An 18,186-nucleotide genomic window follows, 5' to 3' on the forward strand; every position below is an offset into this window, starting at 1 on the left:
AAATAACAATTTTATTATTAATAAAATGAAATTTAAGATGAAAACATCATAATTATCAAAAGATGGACATTGTATATTTGTACTGCACATAATATCTAATTCTGTAAAGATAAGGATTATCTATTGTATTTGTCCAAATTTCTATCCTTTCCATTGTTCTTTGATCATTCTTGATGCTCCATGATTAGTTTCCTGTTTGAAGACCTTTACCATTCTTTAAGGGTAAGTCTGATAGAAGCTAATTATTTTAGTTTCCATTCATCTGAGAATATCGAAATTTCTTCATTTCTGAAGGTTAGCTTCAATAGATATGCAATGCATGTTTGACAGTTCTTTTCCTTGAAGTTGACAGCACTTGAAAAATATTCTATTTCCTTTTTGCCTTCATCAAATGTCACCTTTCTATCTGATTTAGTAGTGGTGTGGGCTGAAAGGTAACAAGTTATGATAAGTTACCAGCAAGAAAACATTGATGTCCGATCAGAAAAGGCCTGGATGTGTCAGGGTCAGACCTTTCCTAATGGAGAGCTATTGATACTGCACATAAATATCTAGTTCTATATTTGTTGTCAATTGAGAATACATTCTACTAGAATGTTGAAAGGATCATGGTTGTCTCTTATTTTGCATGGCCTTGTATAAGCTCTGTATCTCATTCTCTATTGTTTTCTTTGCATTCTTGGTACAGTTCAGTGGACCAGGAGAGGAGAAGTTGAAACATGCTGCTGCTACGTTTTGCAGTAATCAACCTTTCGCTTTGGAAATGATCAAGTCTCGTCAGAAAAAGGACTCTCGATTCCAGACATTTGTGCAAGTGAGTTGAATGAAAATAATGAAGTTAAAAGAAAATAATGCAAGTTTTTAACAATTACCAAATAAACTTGGAAAATCCTGACTTAGACTGTCTTTTACAGGATTACATTTTTGTTAACATTTAAAATAACAATATTTATCTCTTAAATTATTGGAAGCATAAAAATGATTTTGGAATGATGAACAAAAAAAAATATATGTTAGGATTAAAATACTTGATGTAGAAATCCACATTACCATAGAGATTTTATCAGGAATTCATCCATATATATATTATTAAAAGAATATTGTTAAAACATTAAAATGGGCTTATATCAGGTCCAAGGAAGACTATAACAGTAGTCATACTCACTGGGGTAGGTGTTTACATTGGTATAGATAAGAGTTGATAACTACAGCCCATAGGTAAATTATCCAGCCTTGTGCCTATTTTTAAAAATAAAGTTTAATTGGAACACAGTTGTATTTATTTTGTATTGTATAATATACATTAAGTGACCACTTAATGCAAATTTATTGTCTCACATCTTTTGTTGTTTAGGAATATGACCACAATTTAGCTAGATCCTGTTTTCAGGGTTTTACCAGCTGAAATCAAAATGTTAGCTAGAGCCGAAGTTCTCATTTAAGACTCAGGAATCTCTTCTAAGCTCACTGGTTGTTCAAATTCATTTCCTTAAAAATGAATAACTGAGGTCCTTGCCTTCCTATTAATTGTTGGCTAGGGAGCAGTCTCCTATAGAATGTTTCTCTTTGTCATATAATCCCCAGTTTACAGCTATTGATAGATGTTTGTTTTCTTCCAGACTATTAGGAATGGAGATCTCTGACCCAGGTTTCTTTTCAAGTCTTTTCTGATTAAGTCAGACCCACCTGGGGGTAATCTCCTTTGTGATTAACTCACAGGCAACTGATAGTTAGTAAGCTAATCATAGGAATGATATTCCTCTTTATTCATGGATTTCATCCACTCAGTGGGATGGGATTATGCAGAGTGTTTCCACCAAAATGTGGAAATCTTGGAGTCCATCTTAGAGATTTTATTTTTGTTGTTGTTGTACTACATAAAGCAATGTTCATTCATTTATAAATTGTCTGTGGCTGCTTTTTTGCTAAAACAGCAGAGTCAAGTAATTTTAAGAGACTGACCTTCAAAACCTAAATATTTACTAACTGGCACATTACTGAATGTTTGTAGACTTCTGATATAGATAAGCTGTCATGTCCAGACTGGTGATCCATTGTACCTACTTGGAATGGCAGATAACAAAGAAGTTAACCAACTTTTAATAGGAATGCCAGTCAGGAAAGTGTACTTACATTTTTTGAATAGGTGAACATAAAGCAGTTTTAACACAGGAAGGTAATTGTTAGTTGATTGTGGATGCTGTCGGTTAGTGCTTATGTGGTACAATGTACTGCCTAATAAGAGTACATATTCATTTATTTCTTTTAATTTTAGGATGCTGAGAGTAATCCACTTTGTCGTCGTCTTCAGCTGAAAGATATCATTCCCACCCAAATGCAGAGGCTTACTAAATACCCACTTCTTTTGGATAACATTGCCAAATACACAGGTACAGCATTCTCCCTGAAATAAAAAAAGCCAAGAACAACAACAAAAAAAAAAAAAAGAAAGAAAGAAAGAAAGAAAAAGAATATGTCCTGCTAAGTAATCTCTCACAGCATCCTGATGCTTGGAGTTGGATTTTCTAAAAAAAATCTAATCTAATCCAGTCTTCTTTAGACTATTGGATTTAATGTATCCATTAGTAGCTATAGTGAGAGTTTTGCAAACTGTGGGGATTATGGTCCAAATCAGGCACACAATTTAATAATAAAACTTTATTTGTAAAATTTATTTTACAAATAAAGTTTTATTAAACACAGGCTTACACAGCCTTACCTATCTGTTTACATACTGTCTCTGCCAGCTTTTATACTGCAATAGCAGTGTTGAATAGTTACAAGAGAGGCCATTTAGTCTGTAAAGTATAAAACAGTTATCTGATTTTTTATAGAAAAAGTTTGTCCATCCTCATTCGAGCATATATATTTGTTTGAAGAACATCTATATTGGGTTGAAGAGATGTTTTAAATCTATATATGTAGTTCTACTAAATTAAACCAATGTGCTATCATTCCAGTCCTGTTTTGAAACATGAAGTGAATCTGAGTTTCTCAGTTTAGCTTTAGGCTCTTATACTTTTTTTAAATTAATATTTGTGCAGTCTAATTTCTATTTCTATGTCTGAGAATTTGCATAATTGAGAAACATTCGTACCTGTTAATTTTTATACCTTATTATATCTGTTCAGTATAGCTGGACCATTGTTTAGAGGACTATAATTCTGAATGTTCTGATTTTGGTATCCCTTAGGCAAAGTGTAGCCTCAGCACATTTTGGTGAACTTTATCTTCTATTTTAATGATATAAACATTGTAATTGATTTTCTTTCTTTAGATATAATCTCAAATTCAAAGAAACTTGTTTTGGAATTTTTTTGAATTGTGTTATTTAAAAAATATTGCTTTAACAGGGCCACTGGACATAATTATATAGGCTCTGCATTATGAAATTCCAGGGGGAAAAGAGGGTCCTGTTTATATAGCTTACAAAGTGAGTTGAGACCTTCCCCCTGTAGTGTGTAATATTGTGATCATTATATTTTATGTAATGCATAATTTCTGAATTTAGGGTTCTATATTATAGTTTCTTTTTAAAGATGAAAACTTATGTTTTAAAGTACTGTCATCAGGTGTTTTCCCAAAAGATCTAAAATTGGCTTACTATATAAAGCAACATAGCCACATCAATGTTTATAGCAGCACAATTCACAATACCCAAATTATGGAATTTACCCAGTTGAGCCCATCAATAGATGAATGGATTAAGAAATTATGGTGTGTATATATACATATATATATGTATATATACACAATGAAGTTCTATTCAGCCATTAAAAAGAATGATATCATGGTGTTCATTGGTAAATGGATGGAAATGGAGAATATTGAGCCAAGTGAAATAAGCCAAATTCAGAAACTTAAAGGTGGAATGTTTTATCTCATATGCGGAAGCTAGAGTAAAATAAAGGAAAGGGGGAGGGAAGGATAAGATTATATAAGGAACTAGTCAAATGCATTAATTAATAGAAAATCTAAAGGAAGTCTAGTGTAGTAGAGGCAGGTGGGGAAGGAACAGAAGGGAAAAGGGTGGAGGAAGGGGGATCATGAACTGAAATTGACTTCATGCATGAATGAGTTTTTTGGGATGAACCCAACTACTATTACAACCATAATGCTCTATTAAAAAAAATCCAAGTTGTATGCCACTTACAAGCCTATATTTATAAATTTGAGAGAGTACAATGAAGAAAACTATTTAAGAAATAGATACTGATTTCTTTATCAAAAAGGGTTTTAAATAATTAATTAAATATACAATTTGTTTAGGGTGTATTTTTACACTACGTATGTTGATATGTAGTAATTCTTGAACCAGGTTAAAATAATAAATTATTTTAATACTGTAAAATTTTTCATCTGAATATATCTAGTTTTTTGTTAGAAAACTTCAAATAAAAAAATTCTTGGTCACAATAAAAATAAATAAAGTATTGTTATCAGAGGTCTCACCTATTCAAAGACCATCCAAATCGAGATTCTGCCATACATTTCAACCTAGCATAAAAATATTTAGGGTCTTAGTATGTTCTTATGAACTGTTGAAATAAGATGAAATCTCATGTATATATTTATATATTTTTTCTTTTTTAAATTTTTCCTATTTTACTTTCTGAATTTCTTCCCCATATTCAGAATGGCCAATGGAAAGAGAGAAGGTGAAGAAAGCTGCTGATCACTGTCGTCAGATCTTAAATTATGTAAATCAGGCTGTCAAGGAGGCAGAAAACAAACAGGTAAAAAGGAAAAGCAAGAAGATAAGGATGGCATTGAAAGAATATTAAATTCATATTACCTAGGATCTGTGAAATAATTGAAATTATCATTACTTGATTGATGGGCAAGGACATTTGTTAGCTTTACATCTATACATGTAGTATGTGAGTACAGATTTTTTTTTTTTTTTAAGTACTAGAGATTGAATCTAGGAGTGTTTTACCACTGAGCTACATCCCAAGCATTTTTTTATTTTTTATTTTGAGACACAGTCTTGCCAAGATCCTTTGCCAAGGATCTTCCAGTGTTGCTGAGGCTGGCCTCAAACTTGTAATTTTTCTTTCTCAGCCTCCTGAGTCACTGGGATTATAGGCATGTGCCATCACTCCCAGAAGTTCAGATCAACTTATTATATCAGAGTTGTATTTGACTCTTTTGAACATCTCTTGCTGTTTGTTTATTCATTTATCTATTCTGTGGAACATACACTGTAGGCTGGGAGCAAGTCTAGAGGGATTAAGAAATTGAGCACAATAACTCTCCACATTGAACTTTTATCTAGTAGAATCAAAAGGCATTTAACAGATTATAGTACAAGCATTTTGAGTCAGTATTGGTAACTGTATGAAGGAGAATTTAAGGATACTATCAGTAAGTATCTCACTAGGAGGCCTAACCTTGTTTTGAGATGTTAGAATGACTTTCAGAAAAAGTTCCCAAGAGGAATTGAAGTTTGAATCAAGTTTGGAAGGATGAGTAGAAATGAGTCAAAATAACATGGAAAGGGACAACCTACAGGTATAGAGAGCAAGCAGTATGTGTGACATACAAAGCAAGTCCAGTCTGTTTGAGTAACAACTGTTAGATCAATGTGGATCGTGCCTATAAAGTAGTGAGAGTACTATAAAATGAGGTAAGGTAGGCCAGAGGCAAACAACAGAGGGTTCTTTCAACCATTTTAAAGCCTTTGATTTTTATTCCAAGAACAATAGGAATTTATTATATACATGAAGTGTGTATTTATTATACACTTGGAAGTGTGTAGATTTTTACTGGGAGGTTTCATTCATACTCCTGTGTGGAGGGTGGGTTGAAAGAGGTAGGTTTTAAATGAGAGATACAAGTTAGGGGTCTCACCACAGTCCAGAATAACTGATGGTGGCTCTGAGAGAGACAGGAATTGGAGGAATATTTAGGAGATGAAATTGGCAGGATTTGGTGATTGATTCAGAGAAAGATTTGAGGAGAGGCTATGTCAAGAATAAACACAGGTTTCTGGTTTGCATATGTGGATGGTCAGGAGGAGTGGAGATAGATCTGAGGAGGTGGAGAGATGCAGTAATTAGTTACCTATGTGGGTCTACCTTTAAGAGGACTATACTGAAGATAAATTTTCAGATTGTGAATATACAGAGGCTAATTGAACCCATGGAAATGAGTGTAATATCTTAGGAGCTAAGTATGGTGACAGCTTTGTTGGTGAGGCTGTAGAACAACAGTGTAGGTACTTTCTAATGTATTGTTTGGAGGGTAAAAAGATAAAACCTAAGGGAAATTTGGCAATATTTATCTAAATTAAATGCACATACCCTTTGACCCATTTCAAGAGAAATGAAGGTGTATGCCTACAAACAGACTTACTGGAATGTTTATGGCAGCTTTATTCATAACAACTAAGAATTCATCAGATGGAAAGTGGATAAACCAACTGTGGTGTAGTCATAAAATAGAATACTGCCAGGGGATAAAAAGGAATGAATCTCACATTATGCTGATTGAAAAGAAACCAGACACAAAGGAATACTTATATATAAATAACTATTTATATAAACTTCTAAGAGGCCAAATTAATCTATGGTAGGAAAAGTATCAGAAAAATGGGAATGTGGAGGTTAACTGGGAAGAAGTAGAAGGAAACTTTCTGGGGTGATGGTGATATTTCATATCTTGATAGGAGTTTGAATTGCATGGGTATATGCATTTATCAAATATTATATAAAGATACACTTAAAATATGTGCACTTCACCTTATTTTACTTAAAGAACTCTACACAGATATTGAACTTCTGTTTATGAAATGCATGCTGCAGTATTTAGGGGAGGTGTATACTTAGATCTATGATTTCGAGATGCAGCCAAAAGACAAAATGGATTGATTTGATAGATACAGGAAGAATTGATGGATAAATATGTAATAAAACAAATGTTAATTGTGGAATGTAGGTAGTGGGTATGCAGGTATTCATGACACAATTTCAAACTTTTCTGTGTATTTAGAAATTTCATAATGTTGAAGAAAAATGCATATAACCTTTGATTCAGTGTTTTTACCTGGAAATTTCTCCTGAAGATATATATGCACAAGTGTACAAAGGCATATGCTTAAGGTCTTTTTATTACAGTATTATTTGTTATTAGAGAAGACTGGTAGTCATCAAAATGCCTATTAGTAAGAGGTGGTTAAATTATAGTTCATTCAGTTAAATATTATACATAGTCTTTGAAAAAACATGAGACTTCTCTCTATATATGTGCTAATATGGAACAATCTCCAAAATATATTTCCTATCACCTACCCCTTCTAATACACACACACATGAAATACATATATTAATCTGCCAATTGAATGAAGAATACCAGAAAAAATAGATGTGTGAATATATTATACTACCACATCTTAAAAGCATGTGTATACACACATAACACACACGGTTGTATATGCATGTATTCTCTTTGAATAGGATTTTTCTTAATGGCCATCCAAGAAATAGATATTAGTGCTTTCTTTAGAGACAATTGGGAATAGAGAGAGGGCAAAAGAACAGAGTTGTTTGCCATACTAACCTTCAGAAATTTGTACTATCTATATGATTTACATATTCAGAAGTATAAGGTAGTTAAAGGCCAATGAGTTTGAAAAGAAGATTGAGAAGGGACAGGCAAGGAGGAGGAAGGAAAACTACTCCTGAATATTTTTCTGCAAAATGCCTTTCGTATTTAAGAAATTTTATGCAGGTTATTTGAACGTAAACTTTATTCCATTTTCAAGACAGAGTGTTAATAATAGTTGAATGTAAATGGTATGTGTTATGTTAATAGAGTATAAAAATGCTAAAGCCAAAGAGGTGTTTTAAGAAAGAATGGTTGTTAGTTATATCTAGTGTTGCAGGGAGCTCAGTTCAACACAGATTAATTATGTCCACTTGGTGTGGAAACGGAGAGGTGATTGATGACCAAAGCAGTAACCTTGGCTCCATCCTGATTTTCAGCGCTTAGAAGATTATCAGCGTCGCCTTGATACCTCCAATCTGAAGTTATCAGAGTACCCAAATGTTGAAGAGCTCAGGGTGAGAGATGGTCTAATCATAATTTTAAAAATAAAATAGAATGTACTAAAGACCTAGCAGGTAATTAACATCTTAGTGGGAATATTCATCACTTGAAGGAGTTGTATATCATAGATTATCTTTATTTATGATTTTATTCTGCCTTTTATATGTCTTATCTGTGTAAGAATTATTTTTGTCTTTAGACCATTTTGTGAAAAACTATAATTTTACATGACAGGAATTGTCAGGAGACTAAGGAACACTAATTATTAGTAATGTTGCTGTATTCTTTCTCTCTTTTTTTTTTTTAAAAAAAAAAACTATTTATTTATTTATTTATAATGGTGCTGGGCACATGCTAGGCAATCACTCTACCATTGAGCTACATCCCTGGCCCATTTTATTATGTTCGATAGCTTGTTTACTACAAGAACTTTCCAGATCATTGAGTAAAGCAGAATAACTTAATTATTTTTCTGTGAAGCTCTTGAAAAACATAAAAACTTGAAACCATTGCAGGAATAATAGTGTTTTCTAATTGCACCACTTGTATGTGGACTTTTATACTAATAAACTTTTTAGGCGCGATGAGTCTTTTTTATACCATTTCATTAAGTGGTTGTTTTGGCAGATTCGTTTGGTGACTATTTAAAATAGATTTCTGTGTCACATGTAACAGTTTATCAAGAAGCATGCTAATGTACTTATTCCATTGATTTCCAAAAAAGATTTTCCAAGAGCTGCTAATGCTAAAAAATGATTCTCTTACTAAAAAGCTACTGATTTTAGAGTAAGCATGAATAATAGTACTTGGACTTTTCTTGGTGAATGCTGTGCCTTAAAGCTTTATTTGCAATTAGAACCTTTGAACTCAGAAACCTCTTATAGATAAGCATGTACATCACCCTCATCTAGTTATTGCAGTTAAGAGATGGATTGGGAATGAGTTGGTTTACTGCTTGTTATCATAAGCTATTATCTCTTTGGAGTGAGAGTTGAAAGATAATACTCTTGAATGTTTTTCTCCAAGATGCCTTTCCTATTTAAGAGATTTTATGTAGGTTAATTTTTTTTAAAGTTTTTTAAAATTATACTTTAAATTGTTTTGCACAGTGGGGACACACACACACACACACACACACACACACAGAGGGTGCAGGGCAGGGAGAGAGAGAGAGAGATGCAGGTTACTTTAATGTAAACTATTCCATTTTCAAGACAGAGAGCATAATAATAGTTGAATGAAAATGGTATTCATTATATTAAGAATGTTTTGAAAAGAAACTAAATTATACAGAATACCTTCTCATTGAGTGCTTGGAAATAATTTGCGTGTAACTCTCTTTACTTTGGCAGAATTTGGATTTAACAAAAAGGAAGATGATTCATGAAGGACCATTGGTTTGGAAGGTGAATAGAGACAAAAGTATTGGTGAGTCTGATATTATCTGTCAGTTTTGAGAAGAGTGGAAAAAGGAAAAGAATAAGAATTTCATTTTACCAAAGGGAAGAAAGAACCATTTACAATTTTCCCTTAAGAGAGTTAGCAATGCTATTTAGAGGATTTCTATTTGTGTTATTTGTTATATATGTGTGTGTGTGTGTGTGAAATATTCATTTAGGAATGCAGCAGAAAACTTTTTCATGATTCAGTCCCATTTCCATCATTATTGTAGTCTAATGAATCTTTATAATCAGCTTTTTTTTTAGACCATTACCTCTCAAATTATGTGTGGTGAGAGAATATTGTTCTTTAGTTCTTATTGGTTACAGACTAACTTTGGTAAAACACAATAAAAATTTAAAAAAAAAGAGAAAGAAAGAAATCATAGGGCTGGGGATATTGTTCAGTGACAGAATGCTTACCTAGCATGAGTAAGGCCCTTGGTTGATCCCAGCACAGAGAGAAAGGAAGGAAGAGAGGGAGGGAGGAAGGAATACCAATGTCAATTTTCAAATTTATTAGCTTTATCAGAAATAAAATTTCTCAACCAGGTACAGAGGTGTGCACTTGTAATCCCAGTGGCTTTAGGAGGCCGAGGCAGGAGGATTGCAAGTTCAAAGCCAGTGTTAGCAACTTAGTGAGGCACTTAGCAACTCAGCAAGACCCTGCCTCTAATAAAATATTTAAAAAGGGCTAGGGATGTGCCTCAGTGGTTAAGCACCCCTGGGTTCAATCCCCAGTATGGAGAAAAAAAATTTTCTCTGACATTTTTTTAAAGTTTATTAAACATATCTCAGTTTCTGTACTTATTACCTTTTCTACATCTTTATTTCTAGATCTGTACACATTGCTGCTGGAGGACATTCTTGTTTTGTTACAAAAACAGGATGATAGGCTGGTGTTAAGGTGTCATAGTAAGATTCTGGCATCTACAGCTGATAGCAAACACACATTTAGTCCTGTCATTAAGTTGAATACAGTGTTGGTTCGACAAGTGGCAACGGGTAAGTATGTCCACCAAAGGATAGTAACCTCCAGATTAATTATGAAGCTGTATCAGTAGTCACTGTTGTTTAAATAGCACAATTGGCTATTCTTAGGCAAATGAAATGCAGTTTATTTACTGTTTAGAAAGGAAATTTAAAGTTTATACCCCCAAATTACTTGGGATGCCTAGATTCTCTGAGTGATTTCTGCATTTAGAATTTTTTTTGCAGTTATTTTGGTCTTTATTCTGTGTTCAAATCATTGATAAATGCCAATGAAGATAGTGCATTGAGAGGTAATCCCAATGAGAAGACGTTCATTAGAGTGGTATGTTTTTTGATAACTGAAGAGGTGTGTGTAGTTTGGGTTTATTAAAGCCAGTTTAGGTTGGCAAGTTGTATTTTAACTGTATTACAATGATCCTTTTCAAAACTTGTTAGTTATATGAAGGCAAAGTAAATTTATGATATCTTTTTTCTCAATACTCACTGAATGTTATTGACAACTTAGTAAAGGGGCAGTTCAAAATAAATGCAAAAGAATAATAGCATTCAGTTTAGTAATTTAGATTTTGACATCTTTTTCTAACTACTGTGGAATTTAGTGTTAATTTTTATAATCTTTGTTCTATTGAAGTGTAACATATGTAGTAAAACATACAGTAAGTTGCTCATAATTAAAATGTACAGCTTGATGAATTTTTGCATTGTGAGCATATTCAATCTTTATCTAAATTAAGACCCTAGAAATATCCCTTATGAACTCTCTAGATCATATTAGTAAATAAGTTTTGTCTTGTTCTTTTCCAGACAACAAAGCTTTATTTGTCATCTCCATGTCAGACAACGGAGCCCAAATTTATGAATTGGTGGCACAGACAGTCTCTGAAAAGACTGTGTATGTATTAGATTTAGCTTCTTTGTTCTAATTAACATTTTTTATTATCCCAAGGATAATATTCCATGAACTTGTTTTTATAATAGACTTTATAAACCAAAACCTATATTGAAACTAAGCACTTCTTCTATATTCTTTTTTTTTTTTTTTTAATGTAGTACTGGGGATTGAACCCAGGGCCTTTTGAATGCAAGGCAAACACTTTACCAACTTAGCTATATCCCCAGCTCTCCTCTATATTCTCTTAGAAATATTCCTCTAAGAACTTGTTCCTTTTAACATTGATGTCTTTTGATTTTGTTCTATTACAAGTAAATTTTCTAAAGAAAAATTTCTCAGAAGTATCAAATGAATTGTTTTACTGGGTAAAATGCCCATGTTAGAATTTTCTTTCAGGGGTGATTTTGGAATCTTAACTTAATAGTGTGTTGCCAGAATAATAGTCTCTGGCAGAGTAGGGAGTTTTTGGTTCGGTTAGTTTGGTTTCTGTTTCACTTTTATTTTTGCTTTCTGAGTGTATTTCTTTTTTCCTTTGCTTCTTGTATTTTGGATTTCTTTCAAACTTCGTGAAGCTGGCAGGACCTAATCTGTCGAATGGCTGCTTCAGTGAAGGAGCAATCCACAAAGCCAATTCCATTACAGTCACCAGCTTGCGAGTAAGTGTTCCTTGGTGTTGTAATAGGACTTATTTTGTAGTTTTGGTCAGAAAAGAGATGGGTAATTCTTATATTTGTTTGCAGTGATGTTTAGGTACCTCATGAAGCTGAAAGATTGTTGTTGTTGTTTTCTTCCTACAGAGGAGACAATGATGAAGAAGAACCACCAAAATTAAAAGTAGAACAGCATGGCATTTCAGTCACTGGTCTACAAAGTCCAGGTAAACTTATCTCTTAGGATAAGAATGGGGGCTAGGGATGTAGCTAGCTAAGTGGTAGAATGCTTGTCTCGCATGCTTGAGGCTCTGGGTTCAGTCCTCAGCACCATCAAACACAAAAACTGATAAGAATGAACAAATGTAGCCTATTACCAATTGAAATTACCTAAAGAAAGTTTGAAACTTTTGGTTTACCCAGGTGCTGGCATCAGCTATACAATTTAACAAACTCAACTTGTAAACTTTCTGTGTGCCAGTATAACATTGCTTTATGTGTTGTGTATTTTACTTGATGCTTTGTAACTTATGTGCTGTTTTTTTCTAAGTATTTTCTGAATACTTCATGTTAAAAGTTAAACTTTTTGTTGACATATACTCTACCTTTTCTGTTCCACTAAACAGACAGAGATTTGGGATTAGAGTCTCCCTTAATATCATCAAAACCTCAGTCTCATTCACTGAGTATCTCTGGGAAATCAGAGACGGATGATCTTTTTGTGACTGAGAGACAGTTTGCAAAGGAACAGCATACAGATGGGACACTAAAGGAAAGTGGAGAAAATTATCAAATAACAATCCCAGATCCACACTTGCCTGTCTCAGAAGAACGGTGGGCATTGGATGCACTAAGGAATTGTAAGTTCTATTCATAAATTACTGCAGATACCTATTAAGTACCAGCATTCTATAATGTACTGAACAGCCATTTAGGAAGAATCCAAAGGTGTATAAACTTTTCCCTTCAAGATATTTACAGTCTAATTGGAAAGATGATAGAAACCCCTACCCACCCTACCTATACCTTTTTAAGGAAACATTCAAACAGTAACAATGCAGGTATGTCAGAATTGATTTGGGTTAGAATAATCAGAGAAAGGCATTAGAGAACAAGAAAGATGTGATTATTGTCTTGAAGGATGGGTAAGATTCAGACAGGTGCATAGAATAGAAACCATTTAGACCAGAATACTGGTAAGACCAAAAGCATCAGCAGGAAATTGTGCAAGTGTTCAGAGACAGTAAGCAGGCTAGCTGGCCTATGGTAGAGGCTGTAAGTTACAGGACTATGGGAAAGGTTGAAAAGATAAAAAATGTGCTGTTCAGCCCAGCCATTGTGAACTTTGAACACCAAATTGGGCACTCTATACTTCAAGGATAGCATATTACCATGTTTTAAGAGCCTTTTCAAACTACACATATTCTTCTACCTTTCTCATGGAAATTATCATATTATCTACCACAGATTATTGCCACACACAAACCCCACTCTATTAGTTGCCCCCTTCCCTCTCTGGACTGGTTGAGAATCACTGTTACAAATAGGAAGATACATCTCTCAGGTGTAATAAGGTGGGGAAAAGTCCAAGAACAGTTGGTATAGCTGTAGAGAACCATTTGAGGTTTTTAAACTAGGGTATAAATGAAAAAAGAATAATTGGGCTAAAAGTCATACAAGGATTTGAAGGGAAAGAGGCTTAGAGTGATATGCTTACTAAGTAAGTTATCATAGTAGTCTGGATTTGAGCCTGAAAGGGTTTGGACTAGAATGGTTTTAGGAGTAGAAATGAAGTTAAGGAATCATTAAATACTTAGAGCATTTGACTTATTTGGATGTGAGGGCAAAGGAAAGCAAAAATGTAAAGATAATTTCAATATTCTAGTCAGAATACCACCTCTTTTTGCCCCACTTGATGATTTGGCACAGATTATGGGCTCCATTTTAAGTCATGTCAACATTTAGATAATGAGTGGCAAACCATTCAAGAGAAAGTGACTAGCACAAAGTTGGCATTTCAGGGAGATATTTGAGTGTCAACACCATAAGAATTCATGACACCTCTCAGGAAGTGAATGTAGTGAAAGACAGAAGAGAGGGTTAGACACTCAGACACATGTGGAAACTAATTTCCTAAAGAAACATAAGATAGAAATTAAGCCCCAGATGAAAGTAGGGAATTAGCTAAAGTTATTTAAAAGCTAAGGATTGAGCTCAGGGGCGCTTAACTACTGAGCCACATCTCCAGCCTGTTTTATTTTTTATTTTGAGACAGGGTCTCACTAAGTTGCTTAGGGCCTCTTTAAGTTGATGAGGCTGGCTTTGAGCTTACATCCTCTTGCTTCAGCCTCCTAACTGCTAAATTACAGGTATGCACAGATGTACCCTTCTAGTCTTGGTGATCTCTGATAGTTTGACTAACATTGCCCTAGAACTCTGTCATTGTACGAGTGACTTCAACATAAATTTATTAGTTCATTCGTAGTTTAATTGGTTCTTATTTTCTACAACATATAGAAGCTATACAGCTAGTAAGATAATTTTTAAAAACCAGATGAATATCTTCTTATCTTTGGAAATTAGATACACTACTACCAAAAAATAGGAATTAAATTATTACAGGGCAATTTTATTTTCTTCTTCACCATGTAGGGAAATTCTTTGTATTATTAATAATGATAAATGTTCTATGTGGCTAATAAAACTAGAAAAAATAATGCCTATGTATATAGTGTTCTCCTGGAAAAATCAGAAATTTTAGCTTTTTTTGTTTGTTTGTCTAGTTTAGACAGCCTTTCAACATCCTTAAGTACCTTTTGGGTTTTAGTCCACTTATATAGAAAACAAAATAGAGACATGATGTTGGTATTTGGGTTTTTTTTTTTTTTTCCTAAAGAGGAGTACCTCCCTATTCATGATGCTTAACTCTTGTTGAGTCTAGTTTAATGTTAAGTCATTTGTAGAAGATGATGCTTTTTTTTTTTTTTAAGGTTATTGTATAAAATGGGTATTTTGGCAACATGTTATTAAAAGGTGCTTAGATTTGGAGATGATTGGAAACTCAGCTACCTGATTCTGGCTGTCTGAGGCTATGGTTATAAATATGCTTTCCTTTTTTTTTTTTTTTCTTTTCTCTTTCCCCCATTCTAAATCTTTAGTGGGTCTGTTGAAGCAGTTGCTGGTACAGCAGCTAGGTTTGACTGAGAAGAACACTCAGGAAGACTGGCAGCGTTTCCCAAGTTACAGGATAACCTCTCAGGGGGTGCAGGCAGATAGTGAAATCCAGAACTCTGAAAATATAAAGGCTTATCCTGGTGAAGGACAGATGCCCTTTAGAACTGGAACTGGTGACATTGCAGCTTGTTACAGTCCACGGACTTCAACTGAATCTTCTGCTCCACGGGATTCAGTGGTACTGGCATCCCAAGATAGCCAGGCAAGTAACATTTTAGTAATGGACCACATGATTATGACCCCAGAGATGCCTGCCACAGAGCCAGAAGGGGGTCTTGATGAGAGTGGAGAGCACTTTTTTGATGCCCGTGAAGCACATAGTGATGATAATCCATCAGAAGGTGATGGAGCAGTTAAAAAGGAGGAGAAGGATGTTAATTTACGCATCTCAGGCAAGTTTCTTTCACATTTAAACTTTGATTTTGATTATTGTTAATGTTTTGTATGCTGGAATGAATGTTATTTGTGTTTGCATATATGTCTACATGTGTGTAGTACATATTCCTCATTCAATAAATAATTCCTAAATCTACTTATACCAGACCTCATGCTAGGGGCTAAGAGATACAACAGTATATAAAATGCAGAAAAAGTCTCCTCATGAAGCTTGAGTACTAATAGGGGAAAGAGTAATGGTAAATAAGAAAACAAATTAAGGGCTGGGATTGGGGCTCAGCAGTAGAGTGCTCACCTAGCATTTGTGAGGCCCTGGGTTTGACCCTCAGCACCACATAGAAATAAATACATAGAATGAAGGTGTTGTGTCCAACTACTTCTAAAAACTAAATATTAAAAAAAAGAAAACAATTAAGTAGATGTCAGATAGTGAGAAGCATTAGAAAGAAAAATGTTGGGATACAGTGGTATAGAGTAATGAAGCAGATAGGGATTGGAAAGAGGACCTCTGTCAAGTAGTATCTGAGTGAAGTGAGGGAAAAGCCACATGGTTACCTGGGAGCAGTGTTCCCGCAGAGAGCAGAGGAGTCAAAGTAGCATGTCAGGAACAGGCTTTTTGTATTTAGGGAGTTTTTATAGGGCAGGAAGAAAACGGTAAGAAACCAAGTAAGAGAGGTATTTGGCAGGGAAGGTGGTGACAAGATCATATAGGGACTTTGTAGTTTCTAACTCTGAACTTTTAAAATGCCAACTAATATGAAATTATTCACAGGTTACCTTGAAAGCTTGCCAGGTTTAGCTTTAATCTGAAGTGAGAAAATTCTGATGGATTTAAAACTAAGCTTGGGTGTTAATGGCTTTTCCCTTTGTTAATAGCATTTCAGATTGTCAGCATATAACCCCATCTCTATTTTTTATTTTCTGATGTCCTGATAGCAGTACTAATCTCATCTAACTATTTTGACTCCATCAATAGGAAACTGTTTGATCCTCGATGGCTATGAAACAGTGCAGGAGAGCTCCACAGATGAGGAGGTTGCTTCCTCATTTACCCTGCAGCCTGTGACAGGCATCCCTTCTATGGACTCCACTCACCATCAGCAGCATTCTCCCCAGAATGCTCATTCTGATGGGGCAGGTTCGCCATTCACCCCAGAATTCCTGGTCCAGCGGCGCTGGGGAACTATGGAAGATTCCTGTTTTGAGATCCAGAGCCCCTCCTCTTACTCAGATTCACAAAGCCAGATCATGGAGTACATTCATAAGATAGAGGCTGACCTTGAACACTTAAAGGTACTTCCCACTTGAGCATCCACAAGACTTGATTATAAGGAACACATTTAGCAGAGGGGATGTATGGAATGACTGAAATGCTCATGTTGATAAACTTTTTCAGGTTCTAAAACCATATGTTTTCTTTGACCATTTTCATGAGTAAGCGTGGATAAAAAGCTAAGATCGATACTGTTTATTTTGTGACAAGTCAAAAAGAATAGAAAAAGTTGTAGTTCTATAACTATGGTTTGTGTGGGTTTCTCAAGAAGTTTAAAGTGCTTGGGGCAGCTGGCTACCCTCCATCAGATGACAGTAACAGTAAGCTGAGCTGGGTGGTGCTTACACAGTTGTGAATCTCAGCAGGGAAATGCTCTGACTTGCTGTAACCTGTTAATTATCTGTGACTCGCTAAGTAATGTTGGTAGTTTCCCAGATGCCAGGATGGGTAGAATTGGCTTCAGTGGCTTCTGTAATCCAGAAACTTGAACATTAATGCAATTCTTTAAAACTAGTAATTGAAGATATTACTGTTTCAAAACTGACTTGTGTGGCCTATTCAGGTTGAATAGGACCCTATTCAGGTTGGCCCCTAGTAGAAAACACTACTAGAGCCCACTTGCTTTTTTCTTGACATGGTTTAGTTGGAAGGCTTTAGGAATAGATTTAAAGTGTTCTTAGCCTTTTAGCTCAAGACTGGTCTCCCTTAGCTTTTCTTTTAATTTCATATGATAGATTTTCACCTCTTCATATGATTATATGTGATATCATCCTATGGCTGATGAGATGAGATAGCCAGAAAACCACTGTGGGCAAGTTGTTTATATAGTTTATGCCACGGGGGTGGGGCCATTTTCAGGGTGACTTCTGTGATAGGAGAATTGCCTTTACTGGGTATCCCCCTCTGCTTTCATTTTACATGGGAAGGTTTTAAGCTATTAATTCAAGGAAGAAATGGGAAAAGGAAATTTACTTTTTGCCCCTGCTAACAAAATTTGTTTTTCTTATAATGTCCAAATGAAAAACCTGTGGTTTTGTTTTACAGAAGGTGGAGGAAAGTTATACTATTCTTTGCCAAAGGCTGGCTGGATCAGCCCTCACAGACAAGCACTCAGGTATGTGAAATTATGGGTTCCCAACTTTAGCATCATCCTGCCTGAACAGTACATTGAATGAAATGATTTATTATTCTTTAAAATGAAAACCTTTCGAGATTCCATTTCTTTTCTGTCTTTAAAAACCATTTGTTTCTAAACATCAT

At 34.6% G+C, this 18,186-nt stretch overlaps 1 protein-coding gene across 9 annotated transcripts in view; it reads left to right on the top strand.

Annotated features, from left to right (window-relative positions):
- Arhgef12 (Rho guanine nucleotide exchange factor 12) overlaps positions 1-18,186 on the top strand; it is a 138,491-nt gene that overhangs the window by 115,944 nt on the left and 4,361 nt on the right. For all 9 annotated transcript variants that reach the window (XM_078047171.1, XM_078047172.1, XM_078047173.1 and 6 more), the window contains 13 exons: positions 689-814; positions 2,276-2,390; positions 4,636-4,736; positions 7,986-8,063; positions 9,402-9,477; positions 10,326-10,493; positions 11,286-11,373; positions 11,946-12,029; positions 12,171-12,250; positions 12,650-12,883; positions 15,182-15,649; positions 16,630-16,946; positions 17,971-18,040. In XM_078047171.1, coding sequence (XP_077903297.1) covers positions 689-814; positions 2,276-2,390; positions 4,636-4,736; positions 7,986-8,063; positions 9,402-9,477; positions 10,326-10,493; positions 11,286-11,373; positions 11,946-12,029; positions 12,171-12,250; positions 12,650-12,883; positions 15,182-15,649; positions 16,630-16,946; positions 17,971-18,040 — 2,005 coding nt within the window. The remainder of the gene's footprint in view (positions 1-688; positions 815-2,275; positions 2,391-4,635; positions 4,737-7,985; positions 8,064-9,401; positions 9,478-10,325; positions 10,494-11,285; positions 11,374-11,945; positions 12,030-12,170; positions 12,251-12,649; positions 12,884-15,181; positions 15,650-16,629; positions 16,947-17,970; positions 18,041-18,186) is intronic.

The sequence above is a fragment of the Ictidomys tridecemlineatus genome, chromosome 4, assembly GCF_052094955.1.
Source record: "Ictidomys tridecemlineatus isolate mIctTri1 chromosome 4, mIctTri1.hap1, whole genome shotgun sequence".
Taxonomy (NCBI): Eukaryota; Metazoa; Chordata; class Mammalia; order Rodentia; family Sciuridae; genus Ictidomys; species Ictidomys tridecemlineatus.